General features: G+C 32.1%; 2 protein-coding genes across 7 annotated transcripts in view; one reads left to right on the forward strand and one right to left on the reverse strand.

The window, feature by feature from the left end:
* Positions 1 to 758: 758 nt before the first annotated feature.
* On the forward strand, positions 759 to 12,383 carry LOC143084891 (LIM/homeobox protein Awh-like). The gene is made up of 5 exons (XM_076260953.1): positions 759 to 980; positions 3,854 to 4,026; positions 4,573 to 4,796; positions 6,908 to 7,177; positions 12,215 to 12,383. The coding sequence occupies exons 1-5, from the start codon at positions 774 to 776 to the stop codon at positions 12,274 to 12,276; spliced, it is 936 nt and encodes a 311-aa protein (XP_076117068.1). The 5' UTR covers positions 759 to 773; the 3' UTR covers positions 12,277 to 12,383.
* A 2,219-nt stretch (positions 12,384 to 14,602) lies between these two features.
* The window catches only part of LOC143084890 (uncharacterized), an 89,530-nt gene continuing 82,063 nt past the window's right edge, over positions 14,603 to 22,069 (reverse strand). For all 6 annotated transcript variants that reach the window (XM_076260948.1, XM_076260950.1, XM_076260947.1 and 3 more), the window contains 3 exons: positions 21,043 to 21,162; positions 20,564 to 20,661; positions 14,603 to 19,345 (listed from right to left, as the gene is read on the reverse strand). In XM_076260948.1, the coding sequence (XP_076117063.1) occupies positions 18,253 to 19,345; positions 20,564 to 20,661; positions 21,043 to 21,162 (1,311 nt within the window). In that variant the 3' untranslated portion in view covers positions 14,603 to 18,252. The remainder of the gene's footprint in view (positions 19,346 to 20,563; positions 20,662 to 21,042; positions 21,163 to 22,069) is intronic.

Here is a 22,069-nt window from a genome sequence, read left to right on the forward strand (position 1 = left end):
ATATCGGTGGTTTTCTCAGGGCACTCCGGCTTCCTTCGCCAATTAAAACTGTCTGCTACCGCTACGAAAAAGCCTACGGTGCTTAAAACAACAAAAAATAATAAATCTTACGGGGCATCTTTAGAAAGTTCACTTTTGTTTTTAGTTTCTTATCTATTCTGTTATTTATTGTATTTGATTTAAATTTGTAACACATATTTTGTGTCTAAGTGTAAATAGAGAATCAAAATCTGATGAATTATGGATAGTGACATTCTTATCAAGAAAACAAAGTCTGTGGAACGCATTTTACTACCGGATCGAATAAACGGTGACGTAAATATTTGTGATACGTTTTCGAGCATATTGGGTCCCTTTTTAGATTATATTTGCGTTTTTAAATAAATTTTTAAACGTCTTTGGTTGTGTTTTACGACTAGTACGACAATAGTTGGTGCTCTCCAGAACTCGCGCTTGCACGTGCGGTTCCATCATAGTCCGTTAGTGTCATTTTACCGTCGTGTTATAACTTCATCCCGATTTTTTTCTTATTTCAAGATCATTGATTTAATATTTGCGAAATATAAAACTTAACAAAAAATATATATACTAAAATTATACAAAAATTAGGAAACGGATGTATCTGTATCCTATTTTTCACACATCAGTTCTGCTAACTGTGCAATCAAATAAACACATGCCATGTTATGACATCAAATACCCCAGCCGTTTGACCACCGGGTCGAATCGCCAGTCATAGAATACCCGCAATCTGGACTCAATCAACCGTTTCAATGAACAATACTCCAGCACGCAGTGTTCATTCACGACTTTCACTCACATACAACACATGTCAAACAATCTCACGAGCCACAGACATGAAGTTAGACATGAAGTTAGATACCCGAATTTTCGAGGATTCTGGAAATTTTACATTTGGTTCTGATGAAGATTCTAATTCTTTGGACCATTACCCGTTTTCCATCGCTGCACTTTTAAAGGTATTTGCATTAACCGTTATTATTGATTTTCTGGTATCTATTAGGGAGCTACCATTTGATTTTTATGGGGGGGCTAGGATGAAAAATTTTGTCCTGCATTTTTTTTTAGTTGTAATCTCTGTCCTGCCTTTTTAGTTTTCACTCTATTCGGTCCTGCCTTTTTTTTTATTAGTTTATCCTGACTTTTTTTACCTAAATTGTCATCCTGCCTTTTTTTTTTGCAAAGTGTCTCATCCTGCCTTTTTTTTTTACTCAAAACTCCTGTCCTGCCTATTTTTTTCAAATTTCATCCTAGCCCCCCCATAAAAATCAAATGGTAGCTCCCTTATTACCTGTTGTATAGAGAGGAAGTTCTTCATTCGATCACCTGTCCTCATTAATTATTAATTATGTCAATACACAAAGGCTTCATTTACAGATGTATTTTACGCGAGAGTAAATTTTCAATTATTAACTGAATATTATTAGATTTTTTTTTTATGAAGTTGTCCTGTCATTTTCTGATTAACAGTTATTTTATATCTTTTCCAAAATTATATTATAGGTTTCAACTGTAAATATATAGATTTAGAAATAGCTAGATTATTTCATTTCTTTATTATTTTTTAGTTTATAAAAAAAGGTCATCTATTGACCAGGATAGAAAAACGAAATTCAAAATTTATGAGATTTTTTTTATTAATTGGAAAATATTATTATATTCATTATTATGTTAAATAATGCTAATGGCAAATAATTTATAGAAAATTTTATCATCGACAAACCCTTTTTATGTGGTTGTATCTTTGATACTTTGGATTTTATTGTGAGGAAAGCCAGACGTTTCTAAATAAAATTCCTTAGAAACACAACACACGCACATTTCATATACACACACGGCGCGTGCAGAGAACAGCGTATCCAGATGCAGAGCAAATGTTCTGGAGTTACGTCACAAATACTACATCAGTAAATATTTACACGAATATTGAATAGATGCTTTAAGGAAACGGAGACAGAATTAACCAGATAAGCGGCTTCCAGCAGAGAACAGAAATGTGTGAATTGTGTCTTTAGATTATAACCATATTCTGATAATATAGTAATTCAAAACCACCAAAATAATGGTAAGGTTACATGTTGCATGTATGTTGTGTAAAATAATTTTAACATATTTCAGTATTGTGTTTAAAAAAAATATGATTTAAATATAAAGTTAAAAGTTCTTTGTTGACAATTTTCTTTGTTTACTGATAATAATTGAAATCAGACACTCTTCAGTTGGTCTTGGAGGATAAATCGATTCCACACGTGTATCTCTATACAGAACACAAATCCATCATTAAATCAATATGGCAGCTTTAGAATAGAGTAGTTATGGTCAGACTATTCAAATAAATCATTTCTACTGGATTCTAAAGAATCAGACCGTATTCTAAGAAAACACTGATAAAGTAACAAAAAGTTAAGGCTGAAACAAAGTTGTCATCAGTAAAAATTAAAACTATTTGTTAGTCTTAACTGGGTATACATTACAAATAACCTATAGATGGAAGATGGACCCACTAAGATAATAGAATATGACAATAACATCAATAATTGATTTTGTTTAAAGTCCAGTCTCCATCAATAATTCAAACAAATCAATGCATTAAACATGTTAACGGTGAATTTAGACAAATTTAGACAAGATCGCGCGATTAAATTTCAAATTTTAAAAGAAGTTATTTTTTCAGGATTGATGAATCGAAATGATGAGTATGATTTTTACCAACGTTCTGATTCATGATATAATTATTTGAATATAACATATAAAGACACCAATCCAATAAATATAGGAAGATGTGGTGTGAGTGCCAATGAGACAACTCTCCATCCAAATAACAATTTATAAAAGTAATCCAAGTCTGTTTCTTTCCTCACAGAACGGGGAGATTTATATAACCATACGTGCACACATTGCTGTAAAAGGTTATTTTTATCAACTTATGTGTTTTAGTTAGATTAATTATCTTGATAAAAAACAGAGAGATATAATTGCCAATTAGACTATCCACCTAAGTTCAAATAAAGTGGATGTAAGTAATTATAGGGAACCATAACCATAACCATAACCAGCAATGAGAGAAACCTTGACGTATAGTCTTATATTACTTTATTTTACCTTGAAACACTTTACATACACAGAGACTCACTGAAGTCTTCTAGGGTTGATGGAATGGTGCTTTAACATACAGAACTGGGCTGTCTTGACCACGGGGCATTGATAAACCTAGGCCGTTCACACATCCTACATAATGCCATTGGCCCCTGACAGCACGTGCATCCTTCTGCGATTTATAGGCCTTTCTTTCTGTCAAATGTACTTTACACTCGTGGGGTCTTACTAAAAAGTATAGGTTTCAATATATCGATTAGGACAATAACTGTTATAATTTTGGTGTGAACGCTTATTATTTCTAAGGATTTGTATAGTTCTATACAAATACGTGTTATTACGAAGAAAAAATACCGGAAAATGAAAATGATATACGATGATTAAAGGTCATATCATTTTACCAAGTGAGAGTCCCATCTCAAACACTGAGACATTAATTAGACCTGTTATTTCAGAAAGAGATGTAGCGTTATGGAGATGAATAATATGGTAGGAACATATTTTACTAGTATGTGACATCCAGTTCTGACAAACCTAATATCAGTATAAACGTCAAATTTAAACCAAACATTTATTAACAAAAAAATTCTAAGTAAAAGTATTGATACGTCTCACACAATTTTTTATAGTATTGACCTGGCAAGACCAACACATTTAAATAGCTTTTTAAAGGATTGCCTCTGCTCGATTTATAAAAAAGTTGATATTTTGTAAATTGATGTTTATTTTTTTTCAGACTGAAAAAGACATATGTTATGGTTGTGGAGATTTGATAACTGACCGACATCTTCTCAAGGTCAATGACCGTCACTGGCATATACACTGTCTTAGATGTTCTCTTTGTCAGACGGCCTTAGACAGGGATTCTTCATGTTACATCAAAGATGGCAGTGTCTTCTGTAAAAATGAGTAAGTTTACTGTTTTTTTTATCGTCAGTTGTAGCAATGAAGGTGTACTCGAATAGTTAATAACTTTATGGAGCAGTGCAGGTGTGCTTGAATAGTCACAATAATGTACTTTGTATTTTTTTAATAAAATAAATAACAGCCTCAGTTATAATATCAGGTTGTATACCATGATTGATTGATTGATTGATTGTTGCTTAATATTTTAGGTTGTATACGAGATAAGTACGTGCAGTATAAAATATATTTTTGTAACTGTCAAATCTGGCCAAATTTGAAAGGGGGGAAAAGGGGGGGGGGTAATAGGGGGTCTGTGAACACCTCGATTTTGGCAAAAACAGTTAACAAAAAAGGCAAAATGGTGATAACAGTTAACACAGTGGGTTGAAAACAGTTAAGTTTTAATTTGTCTCGGGTAACAGTTAACAACACCTTGAAAAGGACCAAAACAGGTTAACATAAATAGGTATTGCCAAAACAAAATGATCAAACATGGATCCTTGCTGGATTTTTTTTACAGTTGACCAAACATGTTGTTTGTTTTTTCAGAGAATTCAACAGAACAGATTGTGCTAACTGTAGTAAAACCATACGTGGAGAAGACTGGGTAAGAAAAGCCAGAGATTTGATATATCATGTGGCTTGTTTTTATTGTGAAACATGTGACAAACCATTATCTACGGGAGAACAGTTTGGACTTCTCGGCAAACGACTTCTGTGTAAAAGACATTTTATTGAAAGTATGGATGGGAATAGCTCTGATGGCACTGATGGTGAGTTTTGTCAAATTATTGGTGGAACTAACTCCTATTTTTCCTTAAATAGTACACACATTTTTTGTTTAGGGGCCAGCTGAAGCATCCCCAGGGTGCAAAATGTTCTCACTGTGTTAAAGACCTATTGGTGGCCTGATCTCTTTGGTCGGTTATTTTCATTTTGACACATTCCTTATTTCCATTCTTTTTGAAGTTTGATGAAAGAATGGATAGAAATGACTTGACAACTTATTGACAGCAGGGTCTATTGGAGTAGGTCATTTTATTGACTGCAGGGGCTATTGGAATGGGTCATTTTATTGACAGTAGGGGCTATTGGAATAGGTCATTTTATTGACATTTTGGAAGTGTTACTGCCATATTGTCATACACTCTATATATTGCTCTTTATTTATATATTTACACCAGAATCAATCAATGTTGATAATTTTAAGAGTTTTACATACATGACATAGTTTTGAATTATTTCTTATTGGGAATGGAAAAAATAATAGACTGACTGTAGGAAATGCAAGAAAATGTTGTAATAATTCTTTTATGTGAAAAAAAATCACAACTCATGCTTGATAAACTTAAAAGCAAGAAAGCTTTTATTGCTGTTCTTCATTTTAAAGTGAAATAATCAGGGAGGTCTTCCACTGAAGACAGCAACACACTTTCTGCTCATTGTAAGGCTGTTTATGATTATCTATTCTTTCAAAAGTCATGATTGATTGATTGGTTGTTGGTTGTTTAACATCCTGTGGCAAATATTTCATGCATGTTCAGGACAAGAAAAAGTCATGTCAGAGAGTTGGAAGTGAATTACAGATATCCCAACATTTGTCCAGATTTACATCCAATATTATAAAAGATAAAAGATATTATGTTTGATACAATTTGTTTGTACCATCTGGTATTAATTTGGGTATAAAATTCCCCAAATTCAATAAATGTTTTAACAATTAATTGCAGATTTCCGTGTTTGTGCTTTCATCTGATATATTAATAGGGGGATCTTTAGTTTACAGTATAAAGTTGACTTTTATTTATGTTCAGATTTTGAGCCATTGAAATAGCACCTCAACATGATTAATATCCATAATTTTTATGCCCCACCTACGATAGTAGAGGGGCATTATGTTTTCTGGTCTGTGCTTCCATTCGTGCGTTCGTCCATCTGTTCGTTCGTCTGTGCATCTGTTCAGGTTAAAGTTTTTGGTCAAGGTAGTTTTTAGTCCAATCAACTTGAAACTTAGTACACTTGTTGCTTATGATATGATCTTTCTAATTTTAAAGCCAAATTAGACTTTTGACCCCAATTTCACGGTCCACTGAACATTGAAAATGAAGGGGAGTTTTAGGTTAAAGTTTTTGGTCAGGTAGTTTTTGATGAAACTGAAGTCCAATCAACTTGAAACTTAGTACCCTTGTTGCTTATGATATGATCTTTCTAATTTTAAATCCAAATTAGACTTTTGACCCCAATTTCACGGTTCACTAAACATAGAAAATGAAAGTGGGAGTTTCAGGTTAAAGTTTTTGGTCAAGGTAGTTTTTGATGAAATTGAAGTCCAATCAACTTGAAACTTAGTATATATGTTCCCTATAGTAAAATCTTTCTAATTTTAATGCCAAATTAGATTATTACCAAATTTTTTCAGTCCATGGAACATGGAAAAGGATAGTGCAAGTGGGGCATTCGTGTACTTTGGACACATTCTTGTTTTTGACTGCATCAAGGTCTGTTTGGCAATAAAGCTAAACTGTTGGTTTGATGCTTAATTGTAATTAGGTAATTAATTACACGCATGTCCCTCATATATCTACTTTATCTGTTGTATCTTTGTCTACTTGGTTTAGAAAAAAGGTTAAAATTTTGTAATTTTTTGTCAATACAATATTTACATGTTTTACAACCATATTTCACTTCAAATAATACTACAAAAACTTCTAATGAGACCAATATTGGACAGTGTCAGGATGAACATCTGGGTCTGACAAATACTAAACTGAATCAATGGATTACAGCAGCTTCCAAAGACTATTTCAGAATTCAACAATAGCCATTAAATTTACATAGTTTGGAATTAAATAATCATGATTTAAGATTTGACCTGGTTTTTTAGGAGCCAGTATACCCGAGACAATACATACAGATACCAGCAGTAATGATGGAACCTCAAAACCCCGAGCCAAACGACCACGTACCTGTTTTACTGAGGACCAAATACAAATACTCCAGTCACACTTCATACTAGAAATAAACCCAGACTCACAAGCCATGGAGAAAATAGCTAACAAAGCAGGAATACACAAACGGGTGGCACAAGTATGGTTCCAAAATGCCAGAGCTAGACAGAAAAAAGAAAAGGGCAAAAAGAAAGCTACAAAATTTGGTGAGTTGAATTTTCTCCTCTTATAATAAACAAATCATTCAATGGTAACTTGTATAACATCCCTTGGAATCTGACACATTAAAAACATTATTTGACATTAAAATACATAGAATGATCATGTGGTATGTCTGCTAATGATACAACTATCAATTCAAACATTTGAATAATTTTAGACCAAAATATGGCCATCAACAAGAGAAAACCTTTCTGTATAATTGGCTATAAATGACCCTAACAGGAAAAATGTGCAACAATTGAAAATGAAAAAAAAATTGCTTCATAAACAAATATGACGAAAATGGAAAATAACAGACATGGACAACTGTATTGTTGATAACAGACATGGACAACTGTATTGTTGATAACAGACATGGACAACTGTATTGTTGATAACAGACATGGACAACTGTATTGTTGATAACAGACATGGACAACTGTATTTTTGATAACAGACATGGACAACTGTATTTTTGATAATTATCAAAATTATCACCATAGATATAAAATAGGGTTTCAAGCTCTAAGTAAACCTAAACTATGAAATTTTGTGACAGAAAATAACTTTGTACACCTTATTTATGACATTTTTGTGACTGAAAATTACTTTCCTGTTGAAATTACTTTAAATAAAGCTAATACTAACAATGACCACTGCCCTTTCCTCGATCTTGATATCTATATCATTAACGGGAAGCTTAATAAAAAAATTTATGATAAAAGAGATGATTTTTCATTTCCTATCGTTAATTATCCATTTTTAGATGGTGAAGTTCCCTTGTCACCATCTTATGGTGTTTATATATCTCAACTTGTACAATTCGCCCGTGTATGTAACAACGTATTAGATTTTAGTGAGAGAAATTTGTGTATTACTGAAAAATTATTACACCAGGGTTTTCGATATCACAAACTGGTCAGGTACATTTACTAAATTTTATCACCGGTATAAGGAAATAATTCGTAAATATAACTCAACATGCAGACATCTTATACGTTCAGGTATTTCACATCCAATCTTTTATGGTAATATTCTTTACAAAGCACAAAAATGTCAGTATTCACCTCAAAAGCTTACAAAACCTTTAAACAGACTTATTACTGTGCTTATCCAATAACCTTTGCGGTAGTGAATTACCTATTGCCTGACCAGTTTAAAAAATTGCCAATACAATTTGTCCATTTAAATTGTACAATAGGTATTGTGAGAGCTATTATCAACAGGTAATCCTTTAACTACCTGTAGATTTACCTGGTTTGTTTTTGACAGAGCTAATTTAAATGAATGATAGCTAGCATGCTTTCCTCGTGTCCAATGTCCTGAATGGACTACGGTATTCTATTTAGGAATGGGACATTTTACATTTAATTCACTATTTGTTTTTTCTTATAAAGATATTTATTGTAAATTTATTTATTTTGCTTACAATCAAAAATGAATCATTGCTGGTAAATCCCACTTTCATTTAAAATGAAGAATAAAGCACTTAAATTTCTATTCACTAAGCCATTTGTACTTTTTTTTATATATATTGAAAATAAATTTTTAACAGTAATTCCAATTGAAGTAGATCCGGAATATTAAATGAAACTTAGCATCACTACTATTCCATTTCAGGTATCGTAATATAACATGAAAATATATCCCATTAGAGAACACCAAGCCACACATAATTCATCTTGTAGAATTATTCACAATTAGATGGGCTATCCAAAAAAATCCATTTCACAAACACTTAATTCCATATCAGGAATCAGAAACTTAAAATACATCCCACATTAAAAACACCATGAAGCAAACATATATCTCCTTTTTTTATAAACTAAATTCACTGATTGAAATTTCCATCTTGACTATTTAGAGACACAAAACGAAATGGCTTAAAATGTCCCATATCTAAATAGAATAGTCTATTCAGGACATTGGTCATGATACATGAGGAAAGCATGCTAGCTATCAGTCATTTAAATTTTACCTTTTAGGAAGTGAAGATTTTTTACTGGGTAGTAAAATGACCACCTGTTGATGAGCTCTCACAATACCTATTGTACAATTTAAATGGACAAATTGTGTTGACAATTTTTTATACTGGTCAGGCAATAGGTATTTAAATACCCCAAAGGTGATTGGATACTGACAGTAAGAAGGGATATAGTTACGATACTGTTGTCAGGTCATTAAAGATTGCATATTTTGGCTTTAATATTGATTCACTTATAGGGTCTTTGCATCGGAACTAAACACATTTATTTTTTTTAAAAACAGTTATTGGCATGACACGGGTTATGTTCTTCTCATATATTTTATGAAAGTATGATACTAAACCCCTAACGGGAGGGATTGTGCCTGATATTCATATGATAAAGACATAATCTTTCAATCAGTTTAATTGAGGCCTGGAGCTGGCATGTCAGTTAACTGCTAGTAGTCTGTTGTTATTTATGTATTATTGTCATTTTATTTATTTTCTTTTGTTACATCTTTTGACATCGGACTCGGACTTCTCTTGAACTGAATTTTAATGTACGTATTGTTATGTGTTTACTTTTCTACATTAGCTAGAGATATAGTGGGAGGGTTGAGATCTCATAAACAAGTTTAACCCCGCCGCAATTTTGCGCCTGTCCCAAGTCAGGATCCTCTGGCCTTTGTTAGTCTTGTATGATTTTTAATTTTAGTTTCTTGTGTATAATTCGGAGTTTAGTATGACGTCCATTATCACTGTACTAGTATACATATTTTTATGTGCCAGCTGAAGGACACCTACGGGTGCGGGAATTCTCGCTACATTAAAGACCCATTGGTGGCCTTCGTCTGTTGTCTGCTCTATGGTCGGGTTGTTGTCGCTTTGACACATTCCCCATTTCTTTTCTCAATTTTATTTGTTCACCATTGTTCACCTTAAGCCCCGGTCACAACAGATCCTATGGTTTGATTTTGTCGTGGAAGATCTATAAAATAGTTGTCGTGGCGCTGTTTTGCAAAATGTCAAAAAAATATTTCGAGTGATCACATCAGCTACGACATGTCCACGATGGTTCCACGATGGGTACAAGACGGAACAAAAAAATGTAATTGTATTGTCGTGTGTGTGTCGTGAGACAATCCTGCGACTATATCATGAGTGTCTTGTGACAGTCTTGAGATTGTCGTCAGACAGCTGTGCACCGATTGTTTGATTAAAACCCATTATATTGATACCCACGATAATGTGTTTATTGCACGACAGTCGCACAACGATTGTAAGACACCTTCAAGACAGCCACAAGACATTGACATGATAAAAAATCATAGAGCAAAAAAGGTGCATGTCCAATTTTTGTCCAACGACAGCGCCACGATGCTCAAAATATCGTGCAATTGTAGTGTGATTGTCTTATGAAGACGACAGATGACCCGCGATTTGACAAAATTTCATGTCGTGGCGCTGTATAGATGTGTCGTAGGGTTGTTGTTACCAGGGCTTTAGCTATGACATTTTGTGACAGAAAAATTAAAAGACGTTTGTTGATCAATTAGACAACAACATACCTGTCAACTGACCCGTATTTTGCGGGTGTGACCCGAGATTTTCACAATTCTGAGGGATCACCCGGGACACCCGCCGGGTCACTGAATAACCCGGGAATTCCGAAAGTGACCCGTTTTCACCTGGATTTCTAACCCTAGAGAATGATTTTATAAGTGATTCTCTTTGAAATACCGGCAAATTCGTAATTCTTTCATCAACAGAAGTTCAGCCAACTGTGTAGACTGTCAAATTAAGTAACTCATCAAGTGCATGGCTTCACTTGACAGCTTTGGTGTGAAACACACTGTTAATTAACACCAATTACCTTAGCTTTAGGTCGTAAAAAATTTCACTGTCGTCAGTTTTACAAAAATTTTTCAACTGAGTTACTTCCCCTTTTTTGTCACCATTCAAAATTGTTCCTTATATTTACGTTTTTTGGGGTAAAAAATATAAAATCTACTACAAATAGAATTTAAATACATATTGAAATATAACTTTTCATTAAATTCATACCTTAATACAATTATAAAAAAAAAGTTGAAAATTATTTTTTTCATCTATACTTCTTTTAAATGTTTAACTTTTTTTTACTATACTCTAATTATGAAGGATAATGGGAACAGCTGATGAGCAAAGACTAAATAGCCAGTCACAACTTTCTAAAAATATGAGGGTGAAATACTATACATATAGAAAATGTAGAAATGTCAATAATTACATTAACCAAAAGAAGAGGAGAAAGTGTCACAAAGTTATCAAAAGCTTTCCAAGTGCAATGAAATAATGATTAATAAGGTGAACATGTTTTGGAAACTTTTATTTAAATTATAAAAAAAATGTCCCCTAATTACTGAAATTCAGCTCGAAAAAGTTTGTACGCGCTATGACCTGAGATTTCATTCTTCAATGCAGGTCATGACCTGCATTTTCATCGTCACAGGTTGACAGGTATGCAACAATGGAGCAACACAAATAACCAAGATATTAGATTGCAACCTATTGTCTTTAAATTATAAATGCAAGTGATGACAAGCAGTAATTCAAACTCTAATTTCAAGTCCAAATGACAATACCATTGCAAATGAAAAGACATGAAAGTACAAACAATTTAACAAAACACTACCATGAATAAGATTGGTTAACACAAACTCCACAATAACTAGTGGTCATCTCTCCAGAAGGGTAAGCAGATCCTGCTCCAAAACTAAAGATTGGTTAACACAAACTCCACAATAACTAGTGGTCATCTCTCCAGAAGGGTAAGCAGATCCTGCTCCACATTTGCCACCTATTTTTATATCGCTTGAGACTTAAAAGAATATCAACTACATCAATCTGATGGGATTGATGTACATACATGACATAGACAATGTAGAAAACACGTAAATTTATTATTTAAAAAAAAAATGCATTTATCAAACAATTAATAAAATCTCACACTAGGCAGACACATATCACCAAACCAAAACCTCCTTTTAATATGTTCTCTCTTATTGTTTTATTAACTCTTGACCTTTATTTTCAGTCCGACCACCATCTTCCAGTAGTTCCGATGGAAGTGACAGCCAACAGTCCTACTCAGAGTAACAATATAGTGCCAAATTTTATGTGTGGTTTTAATTTTTATCTTGTAAATATTGTCTGTCTATTTATTTTATTTGTCCAAATAAAGACAAAATGTTTTTATGATGAAATATGTGTTATTTACTTGTGGAGATGTATTTATGTACTGAGTGTGTTTGTATTCCTGTTTGTGTTACTCTATATTCTTGGTCATATGTTCTATGAAAATTTTTAATTGACAAATGATGAACAAGTTATGAATGAATCGGGTGATAAGTATGAATCTATTTAAGAATGAATCTTCATAAGTAATGATTGAATTGAATAAAGAGAACTGATTCAAACCAAATCAGGCCACACCATGTTCCTGAATTATTAAAGAGAACTGATCCAAACCAAATCAGACCACACCATGTTCCTGAATTATTAAAGAGAACTGATCCAAACCAAATCAGACCACACCATGTTCCTGAATTATTAAAGAGAACTGATCCAAACCAAATCAGACCACACCATGTTCCTGAATTATTAAAGAGAACTGATCCAAACCAAATCAGACCACACCATGTTCCTGAATTATTAAAGAGAACTGATCCAAACCAAATCAGACCACACCATGTTCCTGAATTATTAAAGAGAACTGATCCAAACCAAATCAGACCACACCATGTTCCTGAATTATACTGATCCAAACCAAATCAGGCCACACCATGTTCCTGAATTATACTGATCCAAACCAAATCAGGCCACACCATGTTCCTGAATTTATACTGATCCAAACCAAATCAGGCCACACCATGTTCCTGAATTATTTGCTATTTAACAAAGAAGGGCAATTTGAAGTATTCCTTTCAGTTGGCTTTGTCATATCTTTTATTATTAATAAATATTTTATAAATCTTGGAAATTACCTAATCATTTTTGATTGACTTTATGTGATCAATTCTAAGCATATTTTTATTCAGAATAGATATAGACAGTTACATTCTATGAAACTGAAATACATTGATAATAATCTGACAGGAGTTGCTAAAATTATTGACCAAATACAAACATTACAAAGGTCTGATCTAATTTCACATATAATATACCAGTAGGAAGGAAACCATTGCAACTATACATCACATATCATTGTTTTATCCAAAAGTGATATTGAGATTGGAAATGGGGAAATGTGTCAAAGAGACAACCCAACCAAAGAGCAGATAACAACTGAAGACCACCAATGGGTCTTCTACACACGAGAAAATTTGGCATCCAAAGGTAGGCTTCAGTTGGTCCCTATACCAAAATGTGTAATATTTCAGTAAAAATGGACATCATACTAAACTTAGAAACACATAATGAACTAAATTTAAAAAAACCATTGAAGACTCACTAGTTGTTTTGTAACCTGGGCAGCTCATAACCTGGTCAGTTCATAACCTGGTCATTTCGTACCTGGTCAGTTCGTAACTAGGTTGATTTGTACCTGAGACATTTTGTACCTTGTGTAATTAAATATAGTTATAAAGTGTGTCTCTATCTCTCAAAATTGTCTACCTATATATTGAGGCCAATATAAATAAAAATGCAAAAATATTTATACTGGCATAAAGCCTGATTTTATCTAAAAAAAAACATGTATAAACAGGATACAAAGTCTTAGGTGGCCAAAGCAGCAAAAGCAGCAATTGATCCATAAACAAAATATAAAAGAGATGTGGTATGATTGCCAATGAGACAACTGTCAACAAGAGACCAAAATGACAGACATTAACAAAAGCATACCTCCTTAACAATATACTAAAGGACCTCTGGTTTTGAGTATATCTATCCCAGAATGAGAATATGCATACTTGTAGGAAGCAGGATCTAACACGCTGATACCTTTTTAGTTTACCTTTCGGATTTATACATTAATAAGTCTATTCATTATTTTTAATAGAAATATTTATTTAAAATTTTTCCATAACCTACAACTCATATTGTTAAATATTTTTATAAGGTTACGAAATGTTTCAGTTACAAAATGAACTAGTTAATAATTACACTACGACCTGCATCCCTCCAGACTTGTAGACTTGTATCTCGTATGTTGCTGTCATTTTGCGATATGGATAAGATATTTCATTTATAAAATTTGTCTGAATTGTCTCCCTTGTACTACAATTTCTAACTTACAAAGAGGTGACTGAAGAAAATGGTTCATTCTCAAACTTGTGTCCTCTTTCACTAGGCTATGAAGTAATATTATGAAGATTGGAAAATATTGGCTGTGAGATATATATTATATCTGATAATACATCAACCAAAGCACTATAGATGATGATGGGTTTCAAATTAGGCCTTCTTGCATATTGATAACAAATGAGATTTTAAATAGTTTTATTTTAACTCCTGCAGGTTGAACACAGCCTTATTAAATAAAGTATCATGATAAATAATACAATGTGATATGAAACATGAAACATCTAGCAACGTTTACCTGCAGACACAACTACATCACCACAATTTATATTGGTTGATGCTAAAGATAATATACTGTGTTCATTGTTAGAGAATCTTGGATAGTTGGTATGGTTCATTTATAAATGCCTCATTAAAACTAGTAAAGAGGAACCTCCTTTCACAGGGCAAATATTGTGTTCATTGTTAGAGAATCCTGGATAGTTGGTATGGTTCATTTATAAATGCCTCATTAAAACTAGTAAAGAGGAACCTCCTTTCACAGGGCAAATATTGTGTTCATTGTTAGAGAATCCTGGATAGTTGGTATGGTTCATTTATAAATGCCTCATTAAAACTAGTAAAGAGGAACATCCTTTCACAGGGCAGATTAAAATAATAGACAGATTAGTAAGGGTATAGTTTGGACACTAAAAGAGTTTAAATATGTATGCCAATGAATTAAGATGAAACTGTGACAATTTAACCAGGGACATGACTATTAAACCAAAAAGTCATTGTAAAGAAAATGGAGAAGTAAGATATATGATTTTTAAACCATTAAACAAATAACCCTTTTTTAGGCAATTTAAATGATCCTAAGATAACTAAGGACCTTAAGTTTTCAGTCAGCACAAAAAACTAAATAGAACAACTAATATAGATTGTGGTGAAATACATCATAGATGTTATAGTTCTAGAGAGTATAGTAATTCACAAAACACATAAAAAAATCATAAACTCATTTCAGTTGTACCATAGAATTAAAGTCCACATGAGGAAATATTTAGACCATATAATAATAATATATTTAAGAAAAGTTTTAAGCATGTAACATTATTTGATATCGACTGGTCAAAGTTATCAGAGTATTACTGTACATTACAGCTTTGATTTACATTTCTAACTGACCACACAAGTCAAAAATCAAAGTCTGTTTATGAAATACTGATAAAGACTTGATTATTTTTGTTACATCTACATTCAATCATTTTAATTAACTTATTTTTTTTTCTGTACAAATTTGCTTTTAAATATGTTATTTTATCCTTGATATAAACAAGATTTAATCATGTGACCTATCCTATGGTACCTCCCAAACAGTTTATTTACTACACAACCATTTATCACAACATTTAGTTCATCACATGACAGAAATAATATGACAACATACCACAAATAATGATTTGGAAAAGTAACCAACTACTGCCTGGTATTATAATATCTAATATTAACATTTATAACAAATTTATCAACATAATTTAAATATAATTATCTCTGAAGTTTTCATACATTAAGGCATAATCGCATTTAAGAAAAAAATGATTTTTCAACAAGAATGAAGAATTGTCTCTCTTTCCTCAGTCAAAAAAAAAACATTTTTCATATTTGTTTATCAGAAAGCGCTGTTTCCCCAAATATTTCCTAAAATCTGGTCTCAAAACAATGTCTAGAAATGCCAATAATAAGCTCATTTCAAAAGTTATACATTTATTGAAAAATCGTCAAAAAGAAGTATCAGTGAAGAAAATTGAACAAGTTTATATGTTCAAAAAGGTCTTACATTTCAATAGCACTAATTGAAAACAAAAGAATAATTTGTATGTACACATAAATAAATAAACCCAAACACATGACCAACAGACATATATATAACAGAAATAATAAGAAACCAATTGTTTGATTTAGATTAATTAGAACTTTATCTTCAAGAAAACAAAATTTTATTCTTAAAATTTATGTATAGAAAAACAGTCCATGATTATTGTTGATTTCAAAACTGAAAGCATAAATTGAATTTAAAAAATAATGCCACCATTTTTATACCAAAAATGATCAATATAGAATTCTGGTGACAATTCAATATTAAATTGCAATAGTTGTAAATCAATAAATAATCTTTTATGATTGAATGAATTGTGAGCCTACTTCACAAATTAACCTTTGAAAAAAATGTACATACGTTTTATGATATTATATTGAAAATTGCAAGAAATATCATCTAAATTTTCATTTAATCAATCATTTCTTGTTTAACTTTTACACTACCTTGAGCTAAAATATGAGACAAATAGCTTCAGTATAATTTGCAATTTTTATTTTTTCTAATTCAAACAATAAGTTAAATATTCATATATATATATCATTAATCTCTGAGATCAACTTAATTATTACAGGATTTCAATGATCATATGCTAAAGTCTTGTAGATATTTGTTCACTGAATATAATGATTTTTTCATCACTGATCTTTTTAAATTTGAAATTTCTATGCTCAGCATTAAGCAGAAAGTTTCCACATAAAAAAAACTCTCTTTTTTGTTTCCATGAATACAAACAACAACCTTTCTAATTCTGTGAAAACCAAAATAGTTTGAGTTTTAAATCAAAATACATCATCTTTGTATTATTGATTATCTCCCCTGACAAAATTATAGAATGATTATCTACTGACAGAAATATATGAAGATTACCTCCCCTGACAAAATACTATAATGATTATCTCCCCTGACAGAATTTTATGATGATTAGCTCTCCTGGCAGAATTATATGATGATTATCTCCTGACAGAAATATATGAAGATTTTCTCCCCTGACAGAATTTTATGATGATCGCAAATATCCACAAGATATGAACATGTAATATCAGCTGAGATGTTCTTATTGTTCCCATCAATACAATGATTAATGAACTAAAACGTTTATTCCAGCTACCTATAATAATATACAAAAGCAAACTTTCCTGACAATGTAAAACTCATGGATGAGGACAATATGTAATGAAGTGTTGTACCTCTTCTGTATAAATGAATGAATTTATAAAATGATCAGTAAATTGGACGTTTCCTTATGTTCCAAGGCTGGTGGCAGTGGTAAATAATAGCATAGTTTATCTTTGAACCGATGGATTCATGTATTAGTCTCAGGTTTATCATATGATATTGTTACTTCTACTTTATTATAATGCATCCAATCTTTCAATAACAATGTTTATCAGTTAGTTTTTTAATCAAAAATATGCAAATTTTGCACATCAAAATCAATAGAAAGGTGATTTGAACAATATTACTCAATAATGTCCAGCCCTGGAACATAACAAGAATATCCAAGGAATGTTTATTTGTACATGTGTATCACCTACCAATGTATGTCTGTATCCCATTCTGTATAACTTTCTTAAAAAAGCTTTACTATTCAAAATGTATTTTAAGTCAAAAAGGTTTTCTAAAGATGGGCTGGTAAATCTATTTACAATATTTAACATTTAATAAATTTGTAATAAATGCATGTACATGTACATTGTATTTGCTTACCTGCAAAATTGAATTGCATAATTATAACTAATATCATTTACGCTAGATTTGGAGGTAAATCAAGATTCAAACAATGTTTTATCTCATTTTTCAATAAAGAGTTTTTTACTGCAAAGCCTAAAGCTATATCTAAACAATAAATATGGCAGGTACTGAATTTTCAAGTTATATTTAAATTGGACAACAAAAATAAACATGAAAGTTTCATAGCAAAACATCTTTTATGTCTTTTCACTCTTTCTCTCTCTCCTGCTTCGTCTTTACACAGTAGATTCACGCATGCCTATAAATGAAGGAATTTTACTTTTTGGTAAATCACCATTTGACTTAGACTGATCGTTATCCCCCGCTGACTCTTCGTAAACCTCAATGACACTGTCTATTGAATTAAACTCTTGTGACATAGTAATGTCTCCTCCTTTGTCTGGAGAATGAGGCATAGAAATGTCTTCCACTGTGCTGGAGTTGGAGAAGGTTAAGTTATCTGACACGTCATTCACTTCAAGTATCGTATCACTTGCAACACTTGACTCCATTGATCTACTGGATTCCATAGACTTACAACTAGAGTCAAACTTCTCGTAATCCCAAACCAAAGAATTGACACCATTAGAATCAGTGGAGTGTGACATTTCAGAAATATCCTCATGGTAAGTGTCTGTTCCAGGGGATATAACTCCATTGGATTTTTCAAAAATCGTAACACTTATGGAGTCTTCCGATTGAGAAATGGTTGTTGAAGTGTCTTTATCACTTGAATCTGTTTTATCACTTGTAAAATAATCACTGTCTAAAGATTGAGAAAGCTCGGGAGGGGCCACTGGTGAAGGCAGAGGTTGTGGCCCTTCAAATACATCAGCATCGTTACAAGAATGAGACATACGATTGGTCCTCCCGGTGGTTTTTGTTCTTGGACTATTTGATAATGAGTCAGACCCTAAATGTGTTCTTGGACTGTTTGGTAATGAGTCAGACCCTAAATGTGTCCGATACGTGGGACTACCTCTACTTGGTGATGTTCTTTTTTCCTCATACAAATAAGATGCTGATTTACGTTTCCATTTTTTGTCCTGAGATTTTTCACCAATGTTTGACGAAAGTGACCGTCTGTATGCTGGACTTCTGAGTGGAGATTGGTCACTGACAACGGGTGAGACTGTCTTACGTCTTAGCACAGGTGAAACAGTGTCAGCAGGATTCTGTGGTTCACCCACTTTAAGGAGATTTTCCATGGAGCCTTCCGATTGGCTCATTTTCCACATTAATTCCTCGTTATTCATAGATAGTCTTTTGTTAACTTTAGATTCTTTATCAAATTTCTTCATCAACATTTGACATTTATCATTCATTTGTCTGAAAATAAAATATTAAGATAATAAAGCATGAAAAATGTAGAAAAATCAAAAATCACTTCAATTAATCAGCAAAAAATGTATAATCCTTGGCAAGTTTTAAGAATGAATAAAGAAATATATTATAACTATAAATTAACTGTTTACCATGTAGTGTTATTTCATTGGTATGTTTATGATGCCACATCAAGACAAAAGACTTATTCATGGAAAAAAATTTGAAGGGTTCCGTGGAACCCAGTGTCTCGCCTACTGTTGCTGTTTATCACAGGCTGAACAAAAATGAGGAAAAAAATCAATAAAAATATTCCTATTGATAGTATCTTTTGATTGTAAGAAGCTTCTGTCCAAGTTTGGTAAAAACCCAGGATAGTTTATGAATCTCATAAATGTTTTAAAAACTTTAATCCAGGATAGTTTAAGAAAGTAATTAAAATTTTAAAAACTTTAACCACTGAGTGAATGTAATATTTCCTGGCCTAAAAAATAAGTCCATTTATAAGTAAAATACAGAAACATATGATTTATTTTTTAACAAATTTACTTCTGGACACTATCTTATGATCATAAACAAGCTTCTGTCCAAGTTTGGTAAAAACCCAGGATAGTTTATGAATCTCATAAATGTTTTAAAAACTTTAATCCAGGATAGTTTAAGAAAGTAATTAAAATTTTAAAAACTTTAACCACTGAGTGAATGTAATATTTCCTGGCCTAAAAAATAAGTCCATTTATAAGTAAAATACAGAAACATATGATTTATTTTTTAACAAATTTACTTCTGGACACTATCTTATGATCATAAACAAGCTTCTGTCCAAGTTTGGTACAAATCTAGGATAGTTTAAGAAAGTTATAAAAATTTTAACGACAGAGTGAATATTTGTGGACGCCACTGCCCGAATGTAGGATTGATATGTCTTGCTTTTTAAACTAAAGTCGAAGGCTCAATAAAAATGGAGATAATGTAAGCAATTCTATATATATACTGAAAGTTTGATTTTCTGGCAAAATAACAAAAATAAACTTTGCTGCCATGTTTGTGTATGAAAATTGGTCAGCTACTCAGCTAAGGTCAGTTAATTAACCACAACAGTTTCCTAGCAAAGGTCAGTGGTTTACAGTTGCAACTTATTTACTTAATCAAAACACTAAGGAATAATACAGAAAGTGGTGCTTAACAAAATCAATCATTTTATAATAGAATGAAGTGCTTTACTTTTCATGGTCTGTTTTCATAGTTATAATGGCTTCTAGATTCTCTATCTTCTGATTCAAAGCCAGTATTTTATCTTTAGCAATATTCAACTCGTCCACCTGTAAAACAAAAAGTTAAAATTATCCTTGTTTTATGTTTATTATGCAATTACAAAACATTAATGAGGCCATAAGTTCTATCTTTTTCTCGTATTTTAAATAATTGGCAAATGTTTTTATTGCTGTACCTACAAACATTGATCTGACTTTCCTAATGCAGTCATATAATGAGCATTAAAATCAAATAATCTTTCCAACTTTTCAATGGAGTAACAACTCATAAATTTTGTCATTTTATCTTGATGATTAAAGTAAGAAGATCAAATTTTCAATGGTAAATGTCACTAGCAGCTCATTTGGTAAAATACCAGTGCCTTCTTTGGGTAGGAACTTATTCAGGTTCCATTTAAAAGTCTCTACAGTTTAAAATCTTTTTAATACCGCTCTTCCAAGATCGATGTTTTTGTTTCTGAGTTTAAATATTTCATCATTCCTCATGTCTAGGACTTGTTTCAGACTTTCTATCTCAGCTGGCATGTGTCTATATCTTGCTACTGCCATCTGAAATCAAGAGAAATAATTCATAATTGTTTAAAGACAATTTACCACAAGTTGGATTTTGAAATTCCTAAATGTCAAACTCCAGGAGTGATGAATTGAATCTTTTTTTTTTTAAACAAAGGGAAAGAAAATGGTTGCTGTTAAATTTAAGTTGTATGATTATCCAGCTTTCAAAACTTGAAGACAAATTCAGGAGTCATTATTGAAATTGTCAAAAGATAGGAACCATCAATTGGCTAATACTAAACTGTTACCAGAGTCAAAACCCCATGTTATTATGAACACAGGATCAAGTTATAAAATATCTTCTTATAAAACAGCTTGAACTAACAAAATAATGGTTATAACACTAATTCTTTATCATATATACTGATAAAGTACTAGGCGAATTACTCTATCCTTTAACTTGCAGTAGAAACTTTATTCAGTAGGAGTCACAAGTTATTTCCTTGGAGCGGTCAAACCCAAACATCAAAATAAGTTTGATCTGCTGCCTTGAGATCACAGTACTAGAGAGTTACCAAACATTGTAGGGCTTGTCAGAGTCCTATCTATATGTCCTGTTAAGGTTGCATGCCTGTGGACTTCTTTGAAATATTAACTAGAGATGTAGCAACATGAACCCCACAGTGATGTCACAATCGAGGAAGATGAAGGGATTATTATCACGACAATTGGAATATTTTAGATTTGATTTTATTTGATGTTTTTTTAACGCAACTTTTATGCACTGTTTTGGGGCTTTTTCGTAGCAACCAGTTTTAACAATGACGGACAACAGAATCAAGGCATCATCTAATACAAAGAATGTAACAACAGAACAATGACGGACAACAGAATCAAGGCATCATCTAATACAAAGAATGTAACAACAGAACAATGACGGACAACAGAATCAAGGCATCAT

Source organism: Mytilus galloprovincialis, chromosome 8 (assembly GCF_965363235.1).
Source record: "Mytilus galloprovincialis chromosome 8, xbMytGall1.hap1.1, whole genome shotgun sequence".
Classification (NCBI taxonomy): Eukaryota; Metazoa; Mollusca; class Bivalvia; order Mytilida; family Mytilidae; genus Mytilus; species Mytilus galloprovincialis.